The 24,303-nt window shown below is 41.7% G+C and overlaps 1 protein-coding gene across 1 annotated transcript in view; it reads right to left on the bottom strand.

Moving 5' to 3' along the window:
* The window catches only part of DDX54 (DEAD-box helicase 54), a 32,560-nt gene that overhangs the window by 966 nt on the left and 7,291 nt on the right, over positions 1-24,303 (bottom strand). Inside the window, exons 3-19 of the mRNA XM_073630406.1 lie at positions 23,369-23,439; positions 23,071-23,259; positions 22,890-22,939; positions 21,841-21,882; positions 21,638-21,733; positions 21,414-21,535; positions 18,856-18,917; positions 18,631-18,762; positions 16,004-16,214; positions 15,770-15,904; positions 15,459-15,686; positions 12,022-12,095; positions 10,388-10,582; positions 10,163-10,308; positions 5,835-5,942; positions 5,444-5,548; positions 952-1,046 (exon numbers count right to left, since the gene is read on the bottom strand). Of these exons, the coding sequence (XP_073486507.1) occupies positions 952-1,046; positions 5,444-5,548; positions 5,835-5,942; positions 10,163-10,308; positions 10,388-10,582; positions 12,022-12,095; positions 15,459-15,686; positions 15,770-15,904; positions 16,004-16,214; positions 18,631-18,762; positions 18,856-18,917; positions 21,414-21,535; positions 21,638-21,733; positions 21,841-21,882; positions 22,890-22,939; positions 23,071-23,259; positions 23,369-23,439 (2,061 nt within the window). The remainder of the gene's footprint in view (positions 1-951; positions 1,047-5,443; positions 5,549-5,834; positions 5,943-10,162; positions 10,309-10,387; positions 10,583-12,021; positions 12,096-15,458; positions 15,687-15,769; positions 15,905-16,003; positions 16,215-18,630; positions 18,763-18,855; positions 18,918-21,413; positions 21,536-21,637; positions 21,734-21,840; positions 21,883-22,889; positions 22,940-23,070; positions 23,260-23,368; positions 23,440-24,303) is intronic.

Here is a 24,303-nt window from a genome sequence, read left to right as displayed (position 1 = left end):
TTAGTAATTACTCGCAAATGCATGCGTAAGCTGCAAGGCCTCTTCACAGCATCCTGTGTATGCTTGCAGTCCTAACGCTACTGAATTTATAAGCATCTCCACAATGGAAGCACATGTATTCAATGGATAGATGAGGGGCAGGTGGGCCTGGAGGCAGCCCAATCCCCCTTAAAGGCAAATGCGTGCTAACTAAACCCCTGTTTTTAACGCAGACTGTTGAACAGGTTAATTTGGTCGGTTGGCAGACTGGTTGGGGAGTTGAGCTATGGAATGTTGTTTTTGTCTTTCTTGATATCCATTTGACCTAACAGAGGGTGTTAGAGCCCGTTCACACTGGGGCCGCCCCTGTGCGTTAGCGGTAAAGCACCACTCGTTATAGCTGTGCTTTTCAGCCGCCAGCGGGGCGCTTTTAACCCCAAAGATGGGGTTAAAAACACCCATGTTGCGAAGCGCTGCCCATTCATTGCAATGGGCAGGGGCGTTTTGGGAGCGCTGTATAAATAAATTATACATTATACAGAGTGCACTTAGATTGTGTTCCCATTTTTCTTATTCATTGAAGTGGTTAGTACCCATCTGGTACACATCTCTGCTGGCCTGGCCATCAAGATTCCAGACATCTCCCTGCTGGACGGCTGTAACATCAGACTCCATAGAGGATTTGTGAGACGGCACCAGGAATTACCATCATCCCTGTGGGGATACATGTGAGTTTGACCTCTGCTTGCAGAGGTCCACGGAATCTGGTAAGCACATTTTTGTCTATCCGGGAGAAGCTGCATATGACAGGTCACATTGTTCTCCTACAGTAGCTAGCCTTGTAACAAACACAATACCTAACAGAATAGCTAAGTTGCCTATACATTTTTGTAACATTTTCATTTTCCGTACAGTATCATGAAATCTACTCTCAAGTATATACCTGAATGTCTACTAGTGCTGAACACTTACCTCTTCCCTTCCTATGTGTTCTTCCTGTCTGTATCCCTTCATCTTCCTCAGAGTCCTGGTCATCAATCTTGTACTTTTTCTTCCAGTCCTCATATCTACAAAATTGTAAAGGACTAAAAGCACACTCATTTGCAGACATAACCTTGTTACACACTATCTGAAGTGCAGACACTGAGAATACTGCTACAAATTAAGACACAAAAGGAGGGTTAGGATTTTTTTACTTACATTCATTACAAGATATTATCTTGAAGATGCAAGTCTATACTTGATATAAATGGTGTTAGTGTATATTGCGCATGCATTGTGATTTTCCAATAGGAGTTCATACTCCACTGAAGTAAAAACTTTCCATAGGATTGAATGCAGATACACTTAAAGCATATGTTAACCCAAACAAAATTGATCCTGCTCCTTTAAAGCATGTTATATGACACAGTGCTTGTGCTGTGTCCTTTGGACCCCTGTAACACCTAAAAAACCTGGCTGATCCTGCCAGTTTCTCCCCTCCCCTCTGTAAACGGACCACGGTAATCCTGGCTCCTGATCCCTGACACCGTGGTCAGTTTACGTGCCTCCGTCACCTGCAGCCCTGCTGTCTCTTCCTCTGCTCGCGTCCCCCTCCCTTCCTGCCTGTCTGTTCGTGTGTCAGGGCTACCCCTCCCTCCTGCTGTAATGACATGTCTTACGTTAAATAATCTGCTCAGTCTTCTAAGGATAGGTCTCCCTGTGTGTGTGTGTTGTATATAAAAAAAAAAAAAAAAAGCCGTACACACCTTATTTGTGAGCACTGATCAGCGGTTACCTGACGTGCTGCCTCTCCCTGGCTCTCCTCCTCCCCTCTAGACTGTCAGCGGGGGAATCTCGTCCCCTCCTGCTGCATCTGTCAGACTTGGAGAGGAGAGATACAGCGCGTCACGTGACCGCAAATCAGCGCTCACAAATAAGGTATATACGGCTTTTTTTTTATACAACACGCACACACAGTGGGACATATCCCTAGCAGAATGAGCAGATTATATAAAGTAAGACATGTGGGTTAACAAACCCTTTAAAAGCAAGCATCTGTTCTTTTTATTTTCTTGCAAGTGCTACACACAAACAATTCTGCACAGCAGCCCAAAAAACAGTACAAGACACAGGTTTTGTTAAATCATTATGACTGGGTTGTAAGCAGTTATGTTCAGGTGATTGGACAATGGCAAAAAAGGAGGATGCAGGGAAATCCCCTATACCACTCCACAGCTAGTCTCAGTTTTGCAGCAATCAGTAGGAAGATCATAAAGATCCGGTGTCCTATACAGTACTAAAAAAAAAAAAAAAAAAAAAAAAAAAAAAAAAAAAAAAAAAAAAAGCTGATTTTACAGGCAAGTTAAAAATCCTTTTATTGATCCTATGTACAGGACAAGGGCTTTATAAAATCATTATGCCCGGGACATCCAAAAGCAGTCCAAGTGAGGGGTCAGCAACACAGCAAACAACAAAAACTGGAGCACATAATCAACAAGGTAAAAAAAGGCTCAGTCTCCGAGCAGCTTGTAACACCTTACACCCAAACCTGGCATCAGAGAAGTCTTGAGCATCCACCTGAACTTACCAGCATGTGAACAACACATGTGAACAAAAGCTCACGTGGCAGTCTACGCAAATCTGAGAAACCCACCCTATCTTTCAGACTATGGGCTCTAATGATAAAAAAGGTGTCCGATCCACCGAGCAATGGTGAAGTGAGCCCCCCAATGACAACTAGCTTAAGATTCTGGGACTCGTTCAGTTACTCGGGCAATCTCATGCCCCCGTTTCTGCTCCTTCGTCCGCTCTTGAACAACCCCGTGTTCTGGCCGGGTTTTGAACTGAGCGCATTCTCATGGTGGCCTGCTCATGGATTTTTACAAGTCCGTTACTTTGTCATGTCTCATGTCTTTCCCTCCTGGCCTGTAATCCAGGAGACCCACGAAGCACCTCCCCTCGGAATTCTTCCATTATGCTTAGCTCTGCCATTGGATAACCTCTCTTAGACGCAAGTCTTCTTATCTATTCCAGAAAACGGCTGTCTGAGAACCATCTTTGCGATCTAGTCTTCCCTAAATGCTGTTGGCACCCTACATCCTCCTCTTATATGTCCAGATGGGAACAAGATTTAGCATCCCCCATCAACCCTGAGGTCTGGAGCAAAGCCTGGTCTCTCATAGCAAAATGTTCCTTCAACACTATCACTTTGGAGGCAGCATACAAGGTCCTCCTCTGCTGGTATCGAGTTCCAGCCTGAATAGCGAACTGGAACCCGTCCTATAGTGACAGATGCTTTAGGGGGTGTGATCAACACGGGGATGAGGTCCATATATGGTGGTCCTGCCCTCGCCACGTGGAATTTTGGTGTAGGTTCTTTGGGCTCCTGTTCACTCTGTTTCAAATACCCATCTTTAAAGATGCTAAACTTGTGCTCCTGCACTGCCCAATCAGAGTTCTATTTTCTTACCAACATAAACTAGCAACCTACCTATTTATAGCTGCAAAAACACGCAATAGCCTGAACCTGGAAAAAGCCCTGTGTTACGTTTGCAGAGGTGAAGAGCATTCTGCCAACCCTAATGGTTAACGAAAAGATGACGAGCATGCTACATGATTCCAACTTCAACTTCCTCAAAGTGTGGGCTCTGTGGTGGTCTTATGCTCTTTGGACCCTGCATCTGACCAGTTTAGGTAACCCTTGTTGATTATACCTGTTCTGAAGCCTGTGGGAACACTACCTGTTCCTTTCCCCCCTCCCATCTCCTTCCCCTGCCCTTTTTTTTTCTTTCCGAATCTGGTCTGGCTTGTCCAAACCTTCTGCCTCTCCATCCTGTTTCTGGGTCCCAGGACTAAGGCACCCAGTACCGGTCCTTCGGTACATACCAGGTGGTCGTTTAGTTGTTTAATAGTTATTTGAAATTGTTGTATTACATATAATAACACTTCTGTATGACTATGTGCCTTTCCTTGTGTCTCCCCTGCACGGGAGTTTTGCTGATTTTCCTTCTATACTATTGTCAATAAAAATTCTTGTACCAGAAGATAGTTGTAAATAGTTTACTGGAGAATTTTATTGTACTCCATGTGTTAAGCTAAAGTGCTTAAGCGTTTAATACTACTTTAAGGAGGGCCTCTAATCTTTTATCTACCGGATCATTAAAAGAGGATTATCCTCCATAGAGGCCTTGAGGATTGTATTCAAATCTACCACAGGAAATGCTCAATTCCAAAAGGAAACCTTATTCAATAGAAAATTAATATATACTGTACTACATTTTGGAAGAAGAGAAAAAAAAATCTCCAGGTGAGGCCAGCCTCCATGCAGGAGAGGCTCAACCAGCGTGTGGACTGGGAAGGTCTTAGATGGTGTAGAATATTTTAGAGTCCCCATACTTAAAATCTTTGGGGAAGCAGACTCCCATACAAAACAAGAGCATACAGCTTTAATAGGTGTAGCGATAGAATCCTCGAACTTAAGGGAAATGTCTGTAGCAGGTGCATCATCCTAAACTGATGCCTCAAAAGGTGGGATGCTCTCATCAGTTGACTTCTTCTCTTGCGCTGTGTCTGGCTCAAGGGCAAAGTCAAAGAGAGATGCAGGAGGGGACACGCCATGAGCCCTGTTGTCCAGTGCCTCAATAAAGCCAAGAAATTCTGCTCATGAACTCAGACATTGGCAGAAAATTCCTCTACAGAGAGGAAGGATGAGTCGACGGACCAGCCAAACTATCAGGAGAAATGGGGGGAAACCAGAGGTAAGGTTTTAAAAAATGCATAGAAATCTACTGAGTAGAGGAGATTCATCAAACCAGAAACATAATTTATTAACAGATGTAAACATAAAGTAAAGAATCTTAGTCTCATCATGCAGGGAGAGGAGAGATCTGCCACATTGTAGCCAATCATCGATCAGATCCCGGGTGAAGATCTGTTATTGGTGATCACTGACTGATGATTTTCCTTTCTGCTGCCTCCCAAATCAGTCCGTTTCCTTATTGCATCTGACAACTCAGGACATTTCCCTTTTTTCAGTGATGTGCTGTTCAAGTTAACCTTGCCAATTGGATGACATCTTGATTATTCTGAATATCAACTAGAATCTTCACCCAATAATAGAACTTTTTCATCACCTAATGTCATACTTCATGTTTCTCATATAATGCACATATGAATGCCGATCATATTGTAACTAATTGACAGGAGCGCTGCTTAAGTATTGGAATCCTCACAAAACTTTGTTTGAACTAAAATTCTTTACTTTGTTTACATCTGTTTTGATTCATTCAGTGGCTGCTTTACATACATGCATACATTGAAATTTGTCATTTGCATTAACATTGGAAATCATATTTTATATATGTGTGCTGCATATATGTTCAGTTGACTTCATTAGCCGTTTAGCATGGTGTAAATAGGCCTTTAATACACTAAGATAACTATAATTTATTAACAACCTAACAAATAAGCCACAAAAGGATACTTGTTTGTCTTATAAGAGCTGCTGATAAGTCTTCCACTCTCTGTCCTTACTTTCTTTTTATCCTCATGTCCTCCGGCTCCCACAAACTTCTTTTTCTTACGATCCCTAAATGGAAAGACAGAGCGAGTATATGTAAACACAGCTACCAAGTGACTTACTTCTAGGTTTTATTATTATTACTCAGGACTCCAAGTGGTGCTCGAAATACACTGGAAATTGTTAAAAATACAAATAAAAATAAATAAACCCCAGCCCCCCCCCCCCCAAAAAAAATTAGTTAGTATTATTATTATTAAAGTTAATGGGAGTCCCCACATTTATTGTGAAAGATTACTCGTAACTTTAATTTATTCTGTTTAGTAATACAAGGAATGTCAACTCATCAACTCACCACTTCAGGATAGTCTTATTTTTGTTGAGATCCTCAGTCTGGTCCCCAAGCAGATCCAGCACTGCCCCTGCTGCTGCCTGCTCAAAGCTGCTGCCTCCAACACACAGTCTATATTAAAACAAAGAATAAAAATACAATAGTTTAAGTTGATGCATACCAGGTAACCCTAAACAAAAAAAAAAAACACAAACATAAAAAACTAAAAGTAGTAAATATGTCACAGACCTGTGGAAAGGGTGTAAGCAGCTTTACTTTAACCACAACAACATTAATGTGTACAACTTAACTAAGAATTCAGGCCATTGAAAACTGTTTTCTTAAAGTAGTTTTAAACCCTTACGTATACCCAGTTTAGTGACTTTCCTCAGACGATACACCGAGATGAGACAAATCCGCCTAATTTGTACCTGTTTATCTGCAGACTCCTCTTCTATACATCCCTTCAAAGTCCAGGATTTATAAAGCTTGTCTGAGCTATCAGAAAACAGGGGGCGAAGAGCTGAAGTTATACTCTGCAGACCTCAGTGAGGAGAGCTCTGAGAGCTGATTGGAGAGAAGGGCCACAACCCCTCTCCACACAGGAACAGAGCTGAGGCTGTCAATCAGCTGGAGTTCCCTCCCCTGTCATGTTTTTCTCTTGGTGTCAGGAATACTTGTCAGAAATGACTCATGCAGATAGCAGGGTCTATAATCGCTCTAAATCAAGCCTAATTTGAAATCAGTAGAACAAGCTAGGCCTTCCTAGGGAGACTTGTTAAGACTCAGACTCACTACCTTAGTACAAAAAAAAAAAAAAAAGGCAAAAAACAATAGAACATACTCCTAGTCACTGAAATAATGAGAGGAAGTTCCCTGCTGTCCCAAAAGATTCCTAGAAATTGAGTTATCGGGCAATGAACGTTTTTTCCCCCAGTTGTCTTCCAAGACAGCACATGAAAGGATACGTGAGAAATCACATATGCAAATGAATACATAGGGATGTATCTATAAAAATTTGCAGAGTGATTTATCATGTGAAATTGCATGCACATCCGTTCTGTGTGGATGCGGACAAAAAAGGAATGGTACCAAATAATTTCCTCTCCAGGTCAAAAGTTTTTTATTCATAAGAATAAAGTCAATCAGGAAAATACCACTTTATAGCCATCTAAAGATGATCACAGGAAATAAATACTTATTTCCTTTAATCAACAGCTCCATCTCCTGGCCATAAGGTGGTATTTTCAGATTTCCTCAATTTTTATGAATATAAACTTAACATTAATAAATCACCGGGACCAGATGGCTTGCATCCGAGGGTACTTAGGGAACTCAGTCAGGTGATTGCCAGACCGTTGTTCCTAATTTTTACAGACAGTCTATTGACTGGAATGGTACCAGCTGATTGGAGAAAAGCCAATGTAGCACCAATATTTAAAAAGGGCCCAAAAAACATCCCTGGGAATTTCAGACCAGTTAGCCTAACATCAATAGTATGTAAACTTTTGGAGGGGATAAGGGACTATATACAAGATTTTAGTAATAAGAATGATATCATTAGCAGTAATCAGCATGGATTCATGAAGAATCGTTCTTGCCAAACCAATCTATTAACCTTCTATGAGGAGGTGAGTTGCCATCTAGATAAAGGAAGGCCGTAGACATGGTGTATCTGGATTTTGCAAAAGCATTTGACACAGTTCCCCATAAACGTTTACTGTACAAAATAAGGTGCGTTGGCATGGACCATAGGGTGAGTACATGGATTGAAAACTGGCTACAAGGGCGTGTTCAGAGGGTGGTGATAAATGGGGAGTACTCAGAATGGTCAGGGGTGGGTAGTGGGGTTCCCCAGGGTTCTGTGCTGGGACCAATCCTATTTAATTTGTTCATAAACGACCTGGAGGATGGGATAAACAGTTCAATCTCTGTATTTGCAGACGATACTAAGCTAAGCAGGGCAATAACTTCTCCGCAGGATGTGGAAATCTTGCAAAAAGACCTGAACAAATTAATGGGGTGGGCGACTACATGGCAAATGAGGTTCAATGTAGAAAAATGTAAAATAATGCATTTGGGTGGCAAAAATATGAATGCAATCTATACACTGGGGGGGGGGAACCTCTGGGGGAATCTAGGATGGAAAAGGACCTGGGGGTCCTAGTGGATGATAGGCTCAGCAATGGCATGCAATGCCAAGCTGCTGCTAATAAAGCAACAGAATATTGGCATGCATTAAAAGGGGGATCAACTGCAGAGATAAAACGATAATTCTCCCGCTCTACAAGACTCTGGTCCGCCCGCACCTGGAGTATGCTGTCCAGTTCTGGGCACCAGTCCTCAGGAGGGACGTACTGGAAATGGAGCGAGTACAAAGAAGGGCAACAAAGCTAATAAAGGGTCTGGAGGATCTTAGTTATGAGGAAAGGTTGCGAGCACTGAACTTATTCTCTCTGGAGAAGAGACGCTTGAGAGGGGATATGATTTCAATTTACAAATACTGTACTGGTGACCCCACAATAGGGATAAAACTTTTTCGCAGAAGAGAGTTTAATAAGACTCGTGGCCACTCATTACAATTAGAAGAAAAGAGGTTTAACCTTAAACTACGTAGAGGGTTCTTTACTGTAAGAGCGGCAAGGATGTGGAATTCCCTTCCACAGGCGGTGGTCTCAGCAGGGAGCATTGATAGCTTCAAGAAACTATTAGATAATTACCTGAATGACCGCAATATACAGGGATACGTAATGTAATACTGACACATAATCACACACATAGGTTGGACTTGATGGACTTGTGTCTTTTTTCAACCTCACCTACTATGTAACTATGTAACTATGTAAAAACATTTAACCTGGAGAGAAAAAAAAGCCCAATAACCAATTGTTTATGCCCCTATTCACACAGAACATCTATTCAGCACCCTAGAGGCTGAACCACATCAAAAACACTGGTATTGAATAAGAGGGCCCCCTCAACCTCTAGACCTGAACATAACTAAAAGTCTTAGCTGGAACAGAAGTAATTCTGTGCGAATTCAGGCAAAAATTCGGACCCGATTCGCAACTTAATCGGTGAACCAGGAGCTCAGACCTAGTGGTAAATTAAAACTGCTCACACTCAAAGAAGAGGTGGCAAACATTTAGGCTAGGTTCACACTCATGTAAATTGGATGCGGGTTTATCCGCATCAAAATCGCATAGCAGGACATTATGACTGGCTCTCTATGGAGCAGGTTCACACATCTCCGCAGCGGCTCCGGTGTGACTTGCACAGTAGCCTTGTGCGTCTTTTGGTCCGTTTCAGGTCTGAATTTGGGCTGAAATCGGACCTGAAACGGTGGATGGAGGCGCACTGGACTCCTGCTGTGAGCCGCTGCGTGTTCTAGTGTGAACCCAGCCTCAAGCCTGGAGGCTATAACCAGTGCAATCAGAAGTCAAACACCTGTATGCAATAACAATCATTTTTAAGGCTGGGTACACACTTATGCGAATAGGATGTGGGTTTCCCCGCAATGGAGCCGGTTTACATACCTCCAGGGTGGCCGTGGTCCACATTTGGAAAAGGTCCTATGTGTCTTTGGTTCTAATTCAGGTGCGAATTCAGGCAAAAGTTCGGACTTGATTCGCACTTGAATCGGTGAACAGGGACGCACCGGACCTCCTGCTGTGAGCCGCAACATCTGTGAACCCAGCCTTAAACACACATTTATCTCTATGCGCACCTGTATTGAGTGTTAGTCGAGAAGCCCGTTTCATGATACAAATAAGTTTTAGAAAATCCCCCTCAGTCTCTCTTTGGAGGTAACACATATGAAGAAAGTGTAAGTTTACCTTTATAAAAAAATCTGTAAGGTGACCTTACAATGGGGAAACACTCCCCCCCCCCCCCCAGTCCCACGACGATCCCCCGCTGTCAGGCACTGGGGCGCCGCTTCACTGGTCTGGGAATAAGAAAAATCTCTGCGGCTTAATCTCCTATTTGTACCTCTCAGCACGTACGGACAAGAGACTTTCTAAACGGTCAGCACACAAATGGTCACATGGATGGCGCTGACCAATCAGAATCCATCTAGCCCATCCTGTCACCGCTGCAAGGAGAGGAGAGAAACACAGGAGGAATTCAAAACCCCGGACTAGTGAAGCGGCTTCCTAGTGCCTGACAGCAGGGGGTTGCAGGACAACGGGATTGGGGAATACATTGCAAGGTCACTGGAGAGATTTTCTGTAAAGGTGAACTTGCACTTTAAGGACACAAAAAATGCTGGGAATGTTTTGATTCAATATTTGGCAATGAAAGTTCACTTTGTTTATGTCTAACTTTAGTGTGCATGCAGTCATGCTTCCTACCCTTTTTCACTCTCAAAGTCCTTCGGTCTGTATGGGATGTAATACTCTGTATCCTGACTAGGTCCAGCTTTCTCTCTCTTTCTGACGCTTTCAGTGTCTGTTTTATCTGGCCGCTTCCTCTTTCCAAGTACTTGTGAGAAGAATCCCTGGTAAATTGACATAAACCATCAGGGCAGATATTTAAAGGTGGGGATCCATGCAAGATACTGTAGCTACATCAGTTACCTCCATATTTTCTTCAGCACTGTCTTGGCTGGCTGGCAGATCAGGTTTAACACTGGCTTGGGACTGTGCTGTACTACTTGCTTTCTCTTCTTGCAAACGCTGGAATTTAGAGATGACCTTGTAATCTTGATTTCTCTTGGCCCGCATTACTTCACTGGCAGGTGTCTTATTAGTGGCATTTATCTCAAAGATTGTCTAGGGACAAAATTATGTGGAAAATACAGTAATTTCAAAAGATGATATAAAACATGATTAGAGAATGTAATCCCTCATTACTGTGGCAATGTAACTCGTTTCAAAAGATTTGAGGCCAGACTTCCACTGCCATAGAAAGACAAAAAGTCCAAGTGGCTCCCAGTGTTCAACCAGCCTGCAAAGGGAGGTGCAGGCTCTGCCTCTGCTGATCCCAACGAGCACACAACTAAGGCTGGCAAACCGTAAATGGGCAAGCTGAATGTACCAAGTTGATCGATCAACTTGAACAATCAAATGAAGGAAACTTGGCAGCAACACCGGCATAAAAATGGTAGTTTATTGGAAATCCTTTAAAAACGAAGACACATCTTGCACACACATCTCCTTTGGCTTCAGCAAACACGTTTCACACACGCGTGCTTAATCATTGTTATGAGAGCAATGACTAAGCATGGGTGTGTGTGAAACATGTTTGCTGAAGCCACAGGAGTTGTGTGTACACGAGTTGTGTCCTCGTTTTTAAAGGATTTCCAATAAACTACAATTTTTATGCTGGTAGTGCCGCCACTTTTATTTCATTTGATTCTTAATTCATGCTCTGGCTGCAGACCAAGGTTGGCACTCGCAATTGTTACGGCAGGAGAGATTTCATACTCCACCTGGAGCGGTGCAATCTTTGTGATATACTTTGATCGATCAACTTAAGTACAACCAGTCTGCCGGATTCTCTTGTGATTATATTAACTGTCTTCTACTGGAAGCGCCCCCCCTTACCGGGGAGCAGACAATTGCATGGCAGGAGGTGATTCCCCTGTCAGCACTGTCTGTGTTGATGGGGGAATCGTGTGAATTTCTTTCCTGCAACCAATTTGCACCATGTATGGCCTGCCTTAGATGTGTCTTCTGCATTTCTGAGAAAGTGGTAAACCATTTAAGGCGTGCAGATCACTTGTAAATCACCATGTAAATATGGAAGTCTTACTCGTTTACACAGTATTTTTATGGTACAGCATATTTTTTCATCCCTTTAATGAACATGAAAAAAAAAAAAAAAAAAAAACTTAAAAAGATAGCTAAACACAGGATTGAGAAACAACACCAAGAAAAAAAAAAAAAAAAAGCTACAAAATAGGGCATGTTAGGCGATAAATATGGCAGCTGTTACTAGTTCGTTTTTTGAAAGTGTGGACACTGGGTCTTCCACCATGATCTTTTGTTCTCTATATGGCAATTCACTGATGTGTGTACATATCAGCTGGGGGGGGAAGTGGATATGTACATGATCTGATACGTACACACTCATTCTAGGTCAGTGATTCACAGAACAATAAATAAAGACAGTCAGCAAGTCATCAAAAACAGCTTTTAAATTTATCTCTTGACAGGTCCCATTTAAAACTCAGGCAAAGGCAAAACTGTTCAAGTGTAACGTAGCCTACCGCTTTTGATTTATAAGATTTAATGCTGTCCACAAACTTCAGTCTCTGAATTTCTTCCGCACCAAGACGAGACCCTGAAAAAGAACAAAATATAAGGCAAAGAAGAATTAGATAAGAATAGAATTTACAGATGGACACGCAAGAAAGAAATGAGAGACATATGCATTCATATCCACCATCTTCTACAGAATGGTGATATACACTCACTTGAAAACAAACACATTTTGGGCCAATTCACAATTAAACACCTTGGGCTATTTGCAAATCAAACCTTACTTAAACTCTGTTCAGCACTCAAAAAACCGCCTCTTGAAAAACTCTGTGTTAATCAAAACCCCCAACGACATCTCATTTTGACTATACAAGACACGTTCTGGAAAACACTTGCTTGGATGATGGGAAAGCTTGGGCCCATGACCTTATAATAAACCTAACCAATACCAACTGAAAAAAAAAAAAATATCGTAATGCGCACGAAAGGTTCAATCAACGTGTCTATCCAAGAGAATAATTATAAAATTATGTTGGTACCGCACCCCTGCCACTTTACACAAAATCGACACTTCTATCTCAGACCAGTGCTGGAGATGCCAACAAACTGGTGATCTCTTGCACATCTGGTGGGACTGCTCACTCGTTCAGCCCTTCTGAAAGAAGGTCCATAAACAAACACAAATAATAACCACATGTTCCCTAGAGTTCACACCTGCCCAGCTCATACTCCATCATGCCATAAAAGACATACCATATCACAAAACTTTAGCCATGATGCTAGTTAATGCAGCCAAATTATGCATCCCTAAACTGTGGGGCACCACCAAAACTCCCTCTTTATCCGAATAGTACAAACACATAAATAGAATAACTGAGATGGAAGAACTCATCTCAATTTCACAAGTCTCCCTGCATAAATTTACATCTACATTTGCAAAAGTTTAGGAACCCCTGACAATTTCCATGATTGTCATTTATAAATATTTGGGTGTTTGGATCAGCAATTTCATTTTGATCTATCAAATAACTGAAGGACACAGTAATATTTCAGTAGTGAAATGAGGTATATTGGATTAACAGAAAATGCGCAATATGCATCAAAACGAAATTAGACAGGTGCATAAATTTGGGCACCCTTGTCATTTTGTTGATTTGAATACCAGTAACAACTTAGCACTGATTACTTGGAATAAACAATTGGTTTGGTGAGCTCATTAAGCCTCGAACTTCATAGACAGGTGCATCCAATCATGAGAAAAGGTAGTTAAGGTGGCCAATCGCAAGTTGTTCTCTTTGACTCTCCTCTGAAGAGTGGCAACATGGGGGGCCTCAAAACAACTCTCAAATTACCTGAAAACAAGGATTGTTCTACATTATGGTTTAGGGGAAGGCTACAAAAAGTTATCGCAGAGATATAAGCTGTCAGTGTCCACTGTGAGGAACATAGTGAGGAAATGGAAGACCACAGGCACAGTTCTTGTTAAGGCCAGAAGTGGCAGGCCACATAAAATATTGGAGAGGCAAAGGCGAAAGATGGTGAGAATGGTCAAAAACAGCCCACGGACCACCTATAAAGACCTACAACATCAACTTGCTGCAGATGGTGTCACGGTGCATCCTTCAACAATTCAACGCACTTTGCACAGGGAGAAGCTGTACGGGAGAGCGATGCGAAAGAAGCCTTTTCTGCACACACACCACAAACTGAGTCGCTTGAGGTATGCAAATGCACATTTGGACAAGCCAGCTTCATTTTGGAATAAGGTGCTGTGGACTGATGAAACAAAGATTGAGTTATTTAGTCATAACAAGGCGCGTTATGCATGGCGGCAAAAGAACACAGCATTCCAAGAAAAACACTTGCTACCCAAAGTAAAATTTGGTGGAGGTTCCATCATGCTGTGGGGCTGTGTGGCCAGTGCAGGTACTGGGAATCTTAGGGTCGCACGGTTTCCACTCAATATTAGCAGATTCTTGAGAATAATGTTGAGGAATCAGTCACAAAGTTGAAGTTACGCCGGGGCTGGATATTTCAACAAGACAACGACCCAAAACACTGCTCAAAATCTACTCAGGCATTTATGCAGAGGAACAAGTACAATGTTCTGGAATGGCCATCCTAGTCCCCAGACCTGAATATCATTGAACATCTGTGGGGTGATTTGAAGCGTGCTGTCCATGCTCGGCAACCATCAAACCTGAACTGGAGATGTTTTGTAAGGAGGAATGGTCCAAAATACATTCATCCAGACCCTCATTACAGGCTATAAGAAGCGTCTAGAGCAGGGGTCTCAAACTGGCGGCCCTCCAGCTGTTGCAAAACTACAAGTCCCATGAGGCATTGCAAGGCTGACAAGTTACAAGCATGACTCCCACAGGCAGAGGCATGAAGGGACTTGTAGTTTCGAAAACAGCTGGAGGGCCGCCAGTTTGAGACCACTGGTCTAGAGGCTATTTCTGCTAAAGGAGGCTCTACTAAATATTGATGTGATTTTTCTGTTGGGGTGCCCAAATTTATGCACCTGTCTAATTTAGTTTTGATGCACATTGCACATTTTCTGTTAATCCAATAAACCTCATTTCACTACTGAAATATTCGATATCAAAATGAAATTGCTGATCCAAACACCAACATATTTATAAATGACAATCATTGAAATTGTCAGGGGTTCCTAAACTTTTGCATACAACTGTATATGGGCTTGTTGGAAACACTTCTAGTCTTCTAGTGAATATACACTAACCATGGGCCCTACCCCTCCATAGCTCGACTTGACTTTCAAATTATACTTTACCTCACATTATGCTCACACTCGTACTCTACATTCTGGTTATTCAAGTAAGCAACTGCACTTGAGTGGTTCTAAATCATATAACTGAACACAGTGAAGTATACTATACACAAACACGATTTGAAATACATCCATACACATAACTACCCACAATAACAAACTAATACAAATACGTCATCAGCTATTCACCCTCGCTTTTTAACAACAAAAATATTATATCCCTTCCACCCCGCATGCTTCCTTTTGTACCCCCCCCCATATATTAATCTCAAATGCAAAATCAATATTACATGCGCTGGACGCATGCACATACACAAAAGCTGAATATCAAACAAAAGCAATCCTTCTAAGAGTAGTTTATCTAACCTTCTTTACTAGGCCCCTTTACAGAATCCCCATAATTTTTCTTTTAGATTTGTCTATATACCTACATCTAATGTTCAATAGCAAATTATTTCATTGCGTATCATCTCTTTATGTGTATACCTAAAACAAGTTACATTAGCATAAGTCTCCTGTTAACTATAGAAAGCATTTGTACTATGTTTCCCCATATGTTTTTCAATAAAAAAGAAAGAAATGAGACATACAATGGCACAGAGTGCATGGCTGACAGGCAAACAAATATGAGAAAACATGAAGGTCACTCACAGAACAAGGGGTGTACTCCCAACTGATTGTAATTGGCCTCTTTGACACGTTTTACAGACTCTGGAGCTGGGGCTGGTCTGGATTTGCTGTATTGTTTGTAAGCATTCTCAGAGGTGTGATGCAGGTTCTGAAGCTCTAAAGACCTCTCGTGATCTGTGATAAGCAAAGCATCTTCATCATCTATCAAACTTTGTGGGACTCGTCCCAGAACACCATCTGCTTCTTGATCTGTAGAGAGAAAAACTACATGAAGGGACCTACAACTTTTTTAGGCTTTCAAGGACTACCACAACAAGGAATTTACACTCTACCTGAATCAGCCTGTGGGCCCCCTGCCAGTTTCAGGGGTCTACCTAGGAAGAGGTGGAGATCATACACATAAGGCGTTTCATCATGAGCAACCAGAGAATAAGCTGTGCCACTCCGACCTGCTCTAGCCACACGACCTGTTTAAAGAAGAAAGAAATACATGAAATTACCACAAAAACGATAACAAGACATTATCTCCTAAAGCATTCATTCAGCAGATCTAATTGCATCCTTACCTACGCGATGCAGAAAAAGTTTGGCTTTCGGAGGGAAGTTATAATTGATGACATTGTCAAGCATAGGTATATCTATACCACGAGCTGCTACATCTGTGACCAATAAAGCACGTACTTTTCCATGTAGAAACAAACCCAGGTTTATCTTTCTAGCAGTCTGATCAAGAGCACTGTATATATGGGAACATGGGACACCTTGCATGTCTAGCATCTATGTGGAAAAAAAAAAGAGACACTTTACATATAACAAGCAGTGTCAAAAAGATTCTCAATGAGAGAAAAAAAAAAAGAAGAAGAACACATATCAAATTAAAACAGTTCCTCAAAGATTAAAGAGAACCTGTCAGCTATATCTATTAGAGCCATTTATAATAATACAATATTTAAACTTTTAAAAAGGTATAAAGCTGGATACGTATAAACAGCAGTGTTGAGCTACTGTCAAGCATGACTTGGAGAAATTTTTTTTTTTTTTTTTTTTTTTTTTACACACACACACAAATAAATATATTATGTTAAAACAAAAGTGCAGCGCTACGCATTACATACAAACGTATGTGAAATGACAAAGTATGCAATGGTGCGCATCGCGGCGATCGTTGTAGCGGCGTGTCAGTCTGACACACCGCAAATCCAATCTAGGTAGAGAGTCTCTGACGGAGACTCTTTACCACGTGATCAGCTGTGTCCAATAATGGCTGATAATGATGTAAACAGGAAGAGCCGTTTATCGGCATTTCCTCACTCGCGTCCGACAGATTATCAGCGCAGCTCCCCCTCGGATGCCCACCCAGGATCACCAGGGATGGCCACCCACTGAAGACCACCAGGTATGGCATCCCGGGTGGCAATGTGTGCCAACACATGATGACAATCAGTGCCCACCAGCAATACCTGCCAGTGCCTCCTAATCAGTGATTCCAATCCGTGCCGCCTATCAGTGCCACCAATAATTACCCATCTGTGCCGCGTACCCATCTGTGCCACATACCCATCTGTGCCGCCTACAAGTGCCCGGCAGTGGTGCCTCATCAGTGCCCAAGAGTGCAGCCTCATCAGTGCCCGGCAGTGAAGGAGAAAACGTACTTATTTACAAAATTTTATAACAGAAACAAAGAAAAACTTTTTTTCTTCAAAATTTTCTTATCTTGTCTTTTTTTATTTGTGTAGCAAAAAATAAAAGCCGCAAAGGTGATCAAATACCACCAAAAGAAAGCGATTTGTGGGAAGAGAATGATAAAAAAATTTTGTTTGGGTACAGCGTGGCATAACAGCGCCGAAAGCTGAAAATTTGCTTGGGCAGGAAGGGAGGAAAGTGCCCGGTATTGAAGTGGTTAATACACACACATTTAAATGATATATATATATATATATATATATATATACATACACACACACACACACACACACATATACACATATATATACACATATATATATATATATATATATATATATATATATATATATATATATATATATACACACACACATACACACATTCACACACATTATATTAACGGATCATTATATTAGTAGGTAATTTACCTTACTTGGTGTAATCTGTTTACAAGCTACCATTTATAGAGTAAAGCGATATTAAACTGAAAACCAAAAATCTAATATATTGCAGAGCTTACCAATTATTAGATGTGGTGCATTAGTTCTAGGCGGGGGGGAGGAGTGTTAGATGTACTAGCAGATTTAGATACACTAAAACTGAAGCCAAATTCCAGGCCACACTGGAGTTACACAAGCAATTACAGCAACAGCTTCTGTTTTTTTTTTTTACTTCTCGGAATTAAGGTTTTACATGAATAAATAAAAGCTGATCATTGTGGTAAATGGTCTCTCTCAACACTCTTAACTGATACATATGCAGAAGAGATTGTTCTGTTGGAAACCACAGACTTACTGGCCAGATCACCAACAAAAGAAAGAAAGCCTAAAAAAGAAAACAAATGCAGCCATCGCCTCTAAGAACTGGTAAGCTGCAATATAATAAAATGTTTGCTTTTGGGTTTAATACAACTTAATGGTTTTATTATTATTTTTTAGTAGGAGTACCCATTTGAGTTTATTACTGGTCCAACCTGTGTTTGCATTCATCATTGCAGTTCCTGTATGCACTAGATCTAAATAAGTAATTCTAGACACTTGCAGCAAGTACATCATGCTATTCCATGTGTTTAACCGGACCCTAATAAAGTAAACAATGTCTACTTGCAGAACACGTTATATTAGATGTCATTTATATCCATACTAAACATATGCAACATGCAGACTGACTCCCAACCATTCCATGACTGCATACAGAACAGACGTTCTAAGCACAATGCAAAGGTTTATGTTGGCTGCTTAAAAAAAAAAAAAAAAAAAAAAAAAAAAAGGGGGGGGGGGGGGGGGGAGTGTGATAAATTAATTAAAAGAACTTGCATATTGCTAGCTATAGTGTGGAACTACTAATGTGAATGCCCATCAAGTACAAATGTATAATATAAGGGAAAGTACAGTCATTCTTTAATGCAAGCCTGAGGTTAATATAGTCTCCATTCATTTTTATGATATATCACTGCACATCTGTATGCCATACGTTTGGATATACATGCATATGCTTTAGCTCTGACCTCTTTCAGATACTCAGCATGGTGTTTGGTGGCCACAAAAATAACTGTTTGTTCCTGAGGTTTCACAATGCAGCGCAAAAGATGTAGAAGCACAGCAGGTTTATCTTCAGCCCTCACATGAAAAAATGCCAACTTCGATGAGGAAAAAAAGAGAAAAAAAAAAGTATCAGTAGCAGTTCTAGCAGAAATGACCTAGACTACCTATACTTTATTCCATCATTTTACCTTTAACTGATCACTTAGCTTTGTGTCAACATCTAGACGGATTAGTACAGGTTCGGTAAGACCTACAGTCAGGAAAAAAACAAAAAAAAACCAAAAACACATTTATCACACCACTTTCAACCACTTTTGTAATATTTATCATGGCGACAGTAAAATCCTTTTATCTGGAAAGAATAGACCTATAAAGGTTTATGTCCTGGCTGTGAGATGTTGGACATTACCAATGCTGCTTTCCCTCATTAGCTATACACCTCCTGACATAGGAAACAGTGAAAGAAAAAAGTATTTGATCCCCTGCTGATTTTGTACGTTTGCCCACTGACAAAGAAATTATCAGTTCTATAATTTTAATGGTAGGTTTTTTAATAGTGGGAGACAAAATAACAAAAAAATCCAGAAAACTGCATTTAAAAAAAGTCATAAATTAATTTGCATTTTAATGAGTGAAATAAGTATTTGACCCCTTCGCAAAACATGACTTAGTACTTGGTGGCAAAACCCTTGTTGGCAATCACAGAGGTCAGACTTTTCTTGTAGTCGACCACCAGGTTTGCACACATTTCAGGAGGGATTTTGTCCCACTCCTCTTTTGCAGATCCTCTCCAGGTAATTAAGGTTTCGAGGCTGAGGTTTGGTAACTTGAACCTTCAGCTCCCTCTACATATTTTCTATGGGAATAAGGTCTGGAGAGCTCCAGGACCTTAATGTGCTTCTTCTTAAGCCACTCCTTTGGCCATGTGTTTTGGGTCATTGTCATGCTGGAATACCCATTTACTACCCATTTTCAATGCCCTGGCTGAGGGAAGGAGGTTCTCGCCCAAGATTTGATGGTACATGGCCCGTCCATCGTGCCTTTGATGAGGTGAAGTTGTCCTGTCCCCTTAGCAGAAAAACACCCCCAAAGCATGTTTCCACCTCCATGTTTGACAGCGGCTATGGTGTTCTTGGAGTCATAGACAGCATTCCTCCTCCTCCAAACACAGCGAGTTGAGTTGATGCCAAAGACCTCGATTTTGGTCTCATCTGACCACAACACTTTCACCCAGTTCTCCTCTGAATCATTCAGATGTTCATTAGCAAACTTCAGATGGGCCTGTACATGGGCTTTCTTGAACAGGTAGACCTTGGGGGCGCTGCAGGATTTCAGTCCTTCGCAACGTAGTGCGTTACCAATTGTTTTCTTGGCGACTATGGTCCCAGCTGCCTTGAGATCATTGACAAGATTCTCCCGTGTAGTTCTGGGCTGATTCTTCACCAGTCTCATGTCAGTGAGACCTTGCATGGAGCCCCAGAGTGAGGGAGATTGACAGTTATTTTGTGTTCCTTCCATTTACGAATAATCGCACCAACTGTTGTCACCCTCTCACCAAGCTGCTTGGCGATGGTCTTGTAGCCCATTCCAGCCTTGACCCCGACATCCTTGGACAGCTCTTTGGTCTTGGCCATGGTGGAGAGATTGTAATCTGATTGACTGATTGCTTCTGTAGATAGGTGTCTTTTATACAGGTAAGAAGCTGAGATAAGCAGCACTCCCTTTAAGAGAGTGCTCCTAATCTCAGCTCGTTACCTGTATAGAAGACACCAGGGAGACAAATCTTACTGATTGATAGGGGATCAAATACTTTTTTCACTCATTAAAACACAAATCATTTTATAAACTTTTTTGAAATGCATTTTTCTGGATATTTTTGTTGTTATTCTCTCACTGTTAAAATAAACCTTCCATTAAAATTATAGACTGATCATTTGTCAGTTGCCAAACGTACAAAATCAGCAGGGGATCAAATACTTTTTCCCCCCCTGTACCTAACCAGCTTTTACCCAAGGCAAACAGGAGGGAACTTTAAAAAGGACTTTTAACTTCTTGCCATTTCTGGCTATTTTCAGAGCTACACTTTTTCATAGGGTGTCCATCCTCTTATGTTTAGTCTCTGCATTGCTTCCTTAAAGTGGTTGTAAACCCTCTCATATACCCAGCGAAGTGACTGGCTTCAGATGATACACAGATAAAAAAAAAAAAATCCTCCTACATAGGTTTTATTTCTTCTCTTCAGTACACCCCTTCAAAAGAGCAGAATCGAGTCAAAATCATTATGCATCTGTGAGAAGCAGAGATGAGGGGGCAGAGAGCTGATTGTAGGAAAGGCACACACCTCCCCTCCACACAGCAAACAGGAGCAAAGGATGGATACAGAGCTGTGTTCTGAATAGACAAGCTGTGTGCTGAGCTCCCTCCCCCTCACAAATGTATCCCATGTTTCAGGAAAACTTCTCAGAAGTGACTCATGCTGATAACATAGGAATGAAGCACCAGAGAAAAACACTTGGAGCTTTGGAGGGAGATAAGTAAACACTGCAGCTATACTGTATGTGCTTAGTTAAAATTTCAAGACTGAGGTTTACAACCACTTTAAATTAGGTGTATAGTTCAGATGGGAAAAGCAATATACTCAAAAAGCCAACCATCTATAGAGTAGGCTTACACTTCACAGATCTCCTGGGTCCTTAGATAAACAATCAATGTTTTTGTCTTATTGCAGTGGATGTATCCATCTTACCTGCGCGGGCAAATTCTAGCAGCATCTTGGGAAGAGTGGCTGAGAAAAGCAAGGTTTGGCGAGTTTCTGGAAGACGGGCAATGATCTCCTGCAGCTGCTCAGCAAACCCCATTTCAAAGAGTCTTTGAAAAGTATAATAAAGAAAAAACAAAAGAATAAAAAAAAACGCAGTGAGCAACTGACATTAAGTGCAGGTTATCTGTAGTACACAAACAGCTGCTTACCTGTCTGCTTCATCAAAGACCACATACTCAACACTGCGTAACTTCAGATTCATCTCTACTGACACGTGCATCAGCCGGCCAGGGGTAGCAATGATTCTAAATAAAAAAATGTTTTTAGGTATTCAAAAATCATTTACAAGCACAGTTAGTCCCCAGTGGTGTTTGAGGAACAGAAGACATAAAGAACAACAAATATTACTCACATATCAGGGTTTTCATGTAGAGCAGCAAACTGATCTTCCATCCTACAGGAAAAGATACATCGATATACTGTGTACTAGAGATGAATTCTTACAAGGACATTATTAATCTGTTAAATAGAATCAGTCAGTAATGTTAAACATTTAAAACTAAATATCCTGCCTAAAAGCAGACACAATGGGGTTAATTTACTAAAACAGGAGAGTGCAAAATCTGGAGCAGCAGTGCATGATAGCCAATCAGCTTCTAACTTCGCTTGTCTAATTAAACCACCTTCCGCCCGCCATATAGCAAAATGACGGCGGCAAAGTGGTTGTGTTATCCTGACCGGACGCCATATGACGTGATCAGGATAACAGAGCCGGCACGTGCCCGCAGCGCGGCGATCGGAGGTGCTGTGTGTCAGTCTGACACACCACTACTCCGATTATGGTATGAAGCCTCTGACAGAGGCTTCTTACCACATGATCAATCACAGCTGATCATCGCGTGAACCAGGAAGTGCCAGTAAAAGGCTTTCCTCGGTTCATGCTGACAGGGAGAGCCGATCGGCTGATAAGCCCCCAATGTAATAGCGCAGTATAGGTTACGACATCTCTTTAGGGAGACATCAGGGGTCTTTCAGACCTCTAATGTTAACTCTGCACTGCTCGGAAACTAACCAAGCACAAATCATGCTTGATAAGCTTCATCCCTGAGCCAGGCAGCACGGGTTTGAATTAAACCAGAATTTCTGTGAACCTTGTCCTACAAATGTTTGCCAACTGTCCTCTGTTTTCCCCTGCTATGGATGTCCTGACAACCGAGGAGGGGGGCATTAGAGCAGGTAGGATACCAGAGAGTGATCTGGGCCCAGCACCTACAAGAGAATTCACTATATAATAAAGCCAACAGTTGGCTGGAAATATGTAAACAAACTCATAGTGGATAACACCGCCTGGAGTCTGTTTACACTGCGCTGTTGCCAGCGAGGCAAGACCTTCATCACTGCCAGGAAAAGGTTAAAATGTCTCTTCTGGCATTCAGTAAGATATAATGTTGCAAAACTTACTTGTCCCCACCCAAAATAAGCGCAGTCTTCAAACCAGTAAATTTTCCAAGCTGTAACAGAAAACCATTAATAATGTTACTATTATAAAATGGAAAAAGAAAATGTTCACAACAATGAAGAGGTAATAGTCAGAACAAGCAATTAAGAACCATAAAAAAAGCAGTGTGATCAGGTCTTGTACCTCTTTGGTGAACTTCAGAGTCTGCAGGGCAAGTTCTCTGGTAGGTGATAAAATAAGTCCACGGACTCCAGTTTGTGCACTGTGAGCCTTCAGCTTCTCAAACATCGGGATGAGGAAACAAGCAGTTTTACCACTACCAGTTCGTGCCATAGCTACAACATCCTTGCCATCCAGAATGACGGGTACTACCTAGTATGAAGATGAGATAGAGATATTACATCTCTGCAGCGATACAAGTTCAATACAGAAACCAACATGCCATGATGTGTTCTAAGAAGTCAAGCTCTAATAGCCTCACCTTTCTTTGAATTGGCGTTGGAACCTTGTAACCTTTCTTCATCACACCCTTAAAGACAGGATAACTAAGACCTGGTGAGCAAATGTAAAGGAAATTACAAATAAAGAATTGTAAAGAATTACAAATATTTTCTACAAAACTGAAAGCAACAGTAATGTCTTACATTTATGTCAAGTTAAATGGGCAAACACATTTTCTCTGTGATGTATTATTTACTAATGTAAATGGGTACAATTAAGGAGAAGTCCAGCCTGGGCTTGCTTGGCTGGGCCTTCTGCTAAGGATCACAGGAGTTCAATTTGTTTCGCACTTCTGTGACCAGTTTTCATCAGAGAGCGGTCTGAAGTCTGCTCTCTACTGACGTCACCAAGATCAGTCCAGGCACTGCGTCATCCCGACTCTGGGAGTCTGGATCCGCCAGGTGCCTGGACTGATGGCAGTCTCAGCCTCTCAGCGAGCCGATGAGACAGCCGCTCCCCGCCCCTCCACAGCTCAGCACTCCAGTGAGCGCGGAGGAGCAGAGCTGCTGATTGACAGGCAGCAGCTCTCCTCTCGGGAATCTGTGAGAACCGAGCCATCGGCGGTGTTCGATGGCTCGGTTCTCAGTGTGGAGATGCCGGGGAACAGATGCAGCATTATGGGGAAAAAAAAAAAAACCCATACTTCTCCTTTAAAATGGCATAAGAGTCTGTCCACCTTGTATGAAGGTGATCACTGTCTCGTATGTATGTATCATGTATAAGAAAAAAAAAACCCCACATTGATGCCCCATTAAAGAGTTATAATCCCCCCCCCCACCCCGGCAGATCATTGTTTTAGGGAGGGAGTGGGTACCTAGTTTTGCCTGGGTGATCTGAGTGGAAGTTCTCCTCTTCCCCTCTCCCACATCTCAAGTCTCGGAAGATTGCAGGACCATTCACAAAGTGCAGCGTGGC

This window comes from Aquarana catesbeiana, linkage group LG01 (genome assembly GCF_042186555.1).
Source record: "Aquarana catesbeiana isolate 2022-GZ linkage group LG01, ASM4218655v1, whole genome shotgun sequence".
In the NCBI taxonomy this organism is placed as follows: Eukaryota; Metazoa; Chordata; class Amphibia; order Anura; family Ranidae; genus Aquarana; species Aquarana catesbeiana.
This window is presented reverse-complemented; position numbering and strand designations above follow the sequence as displayed.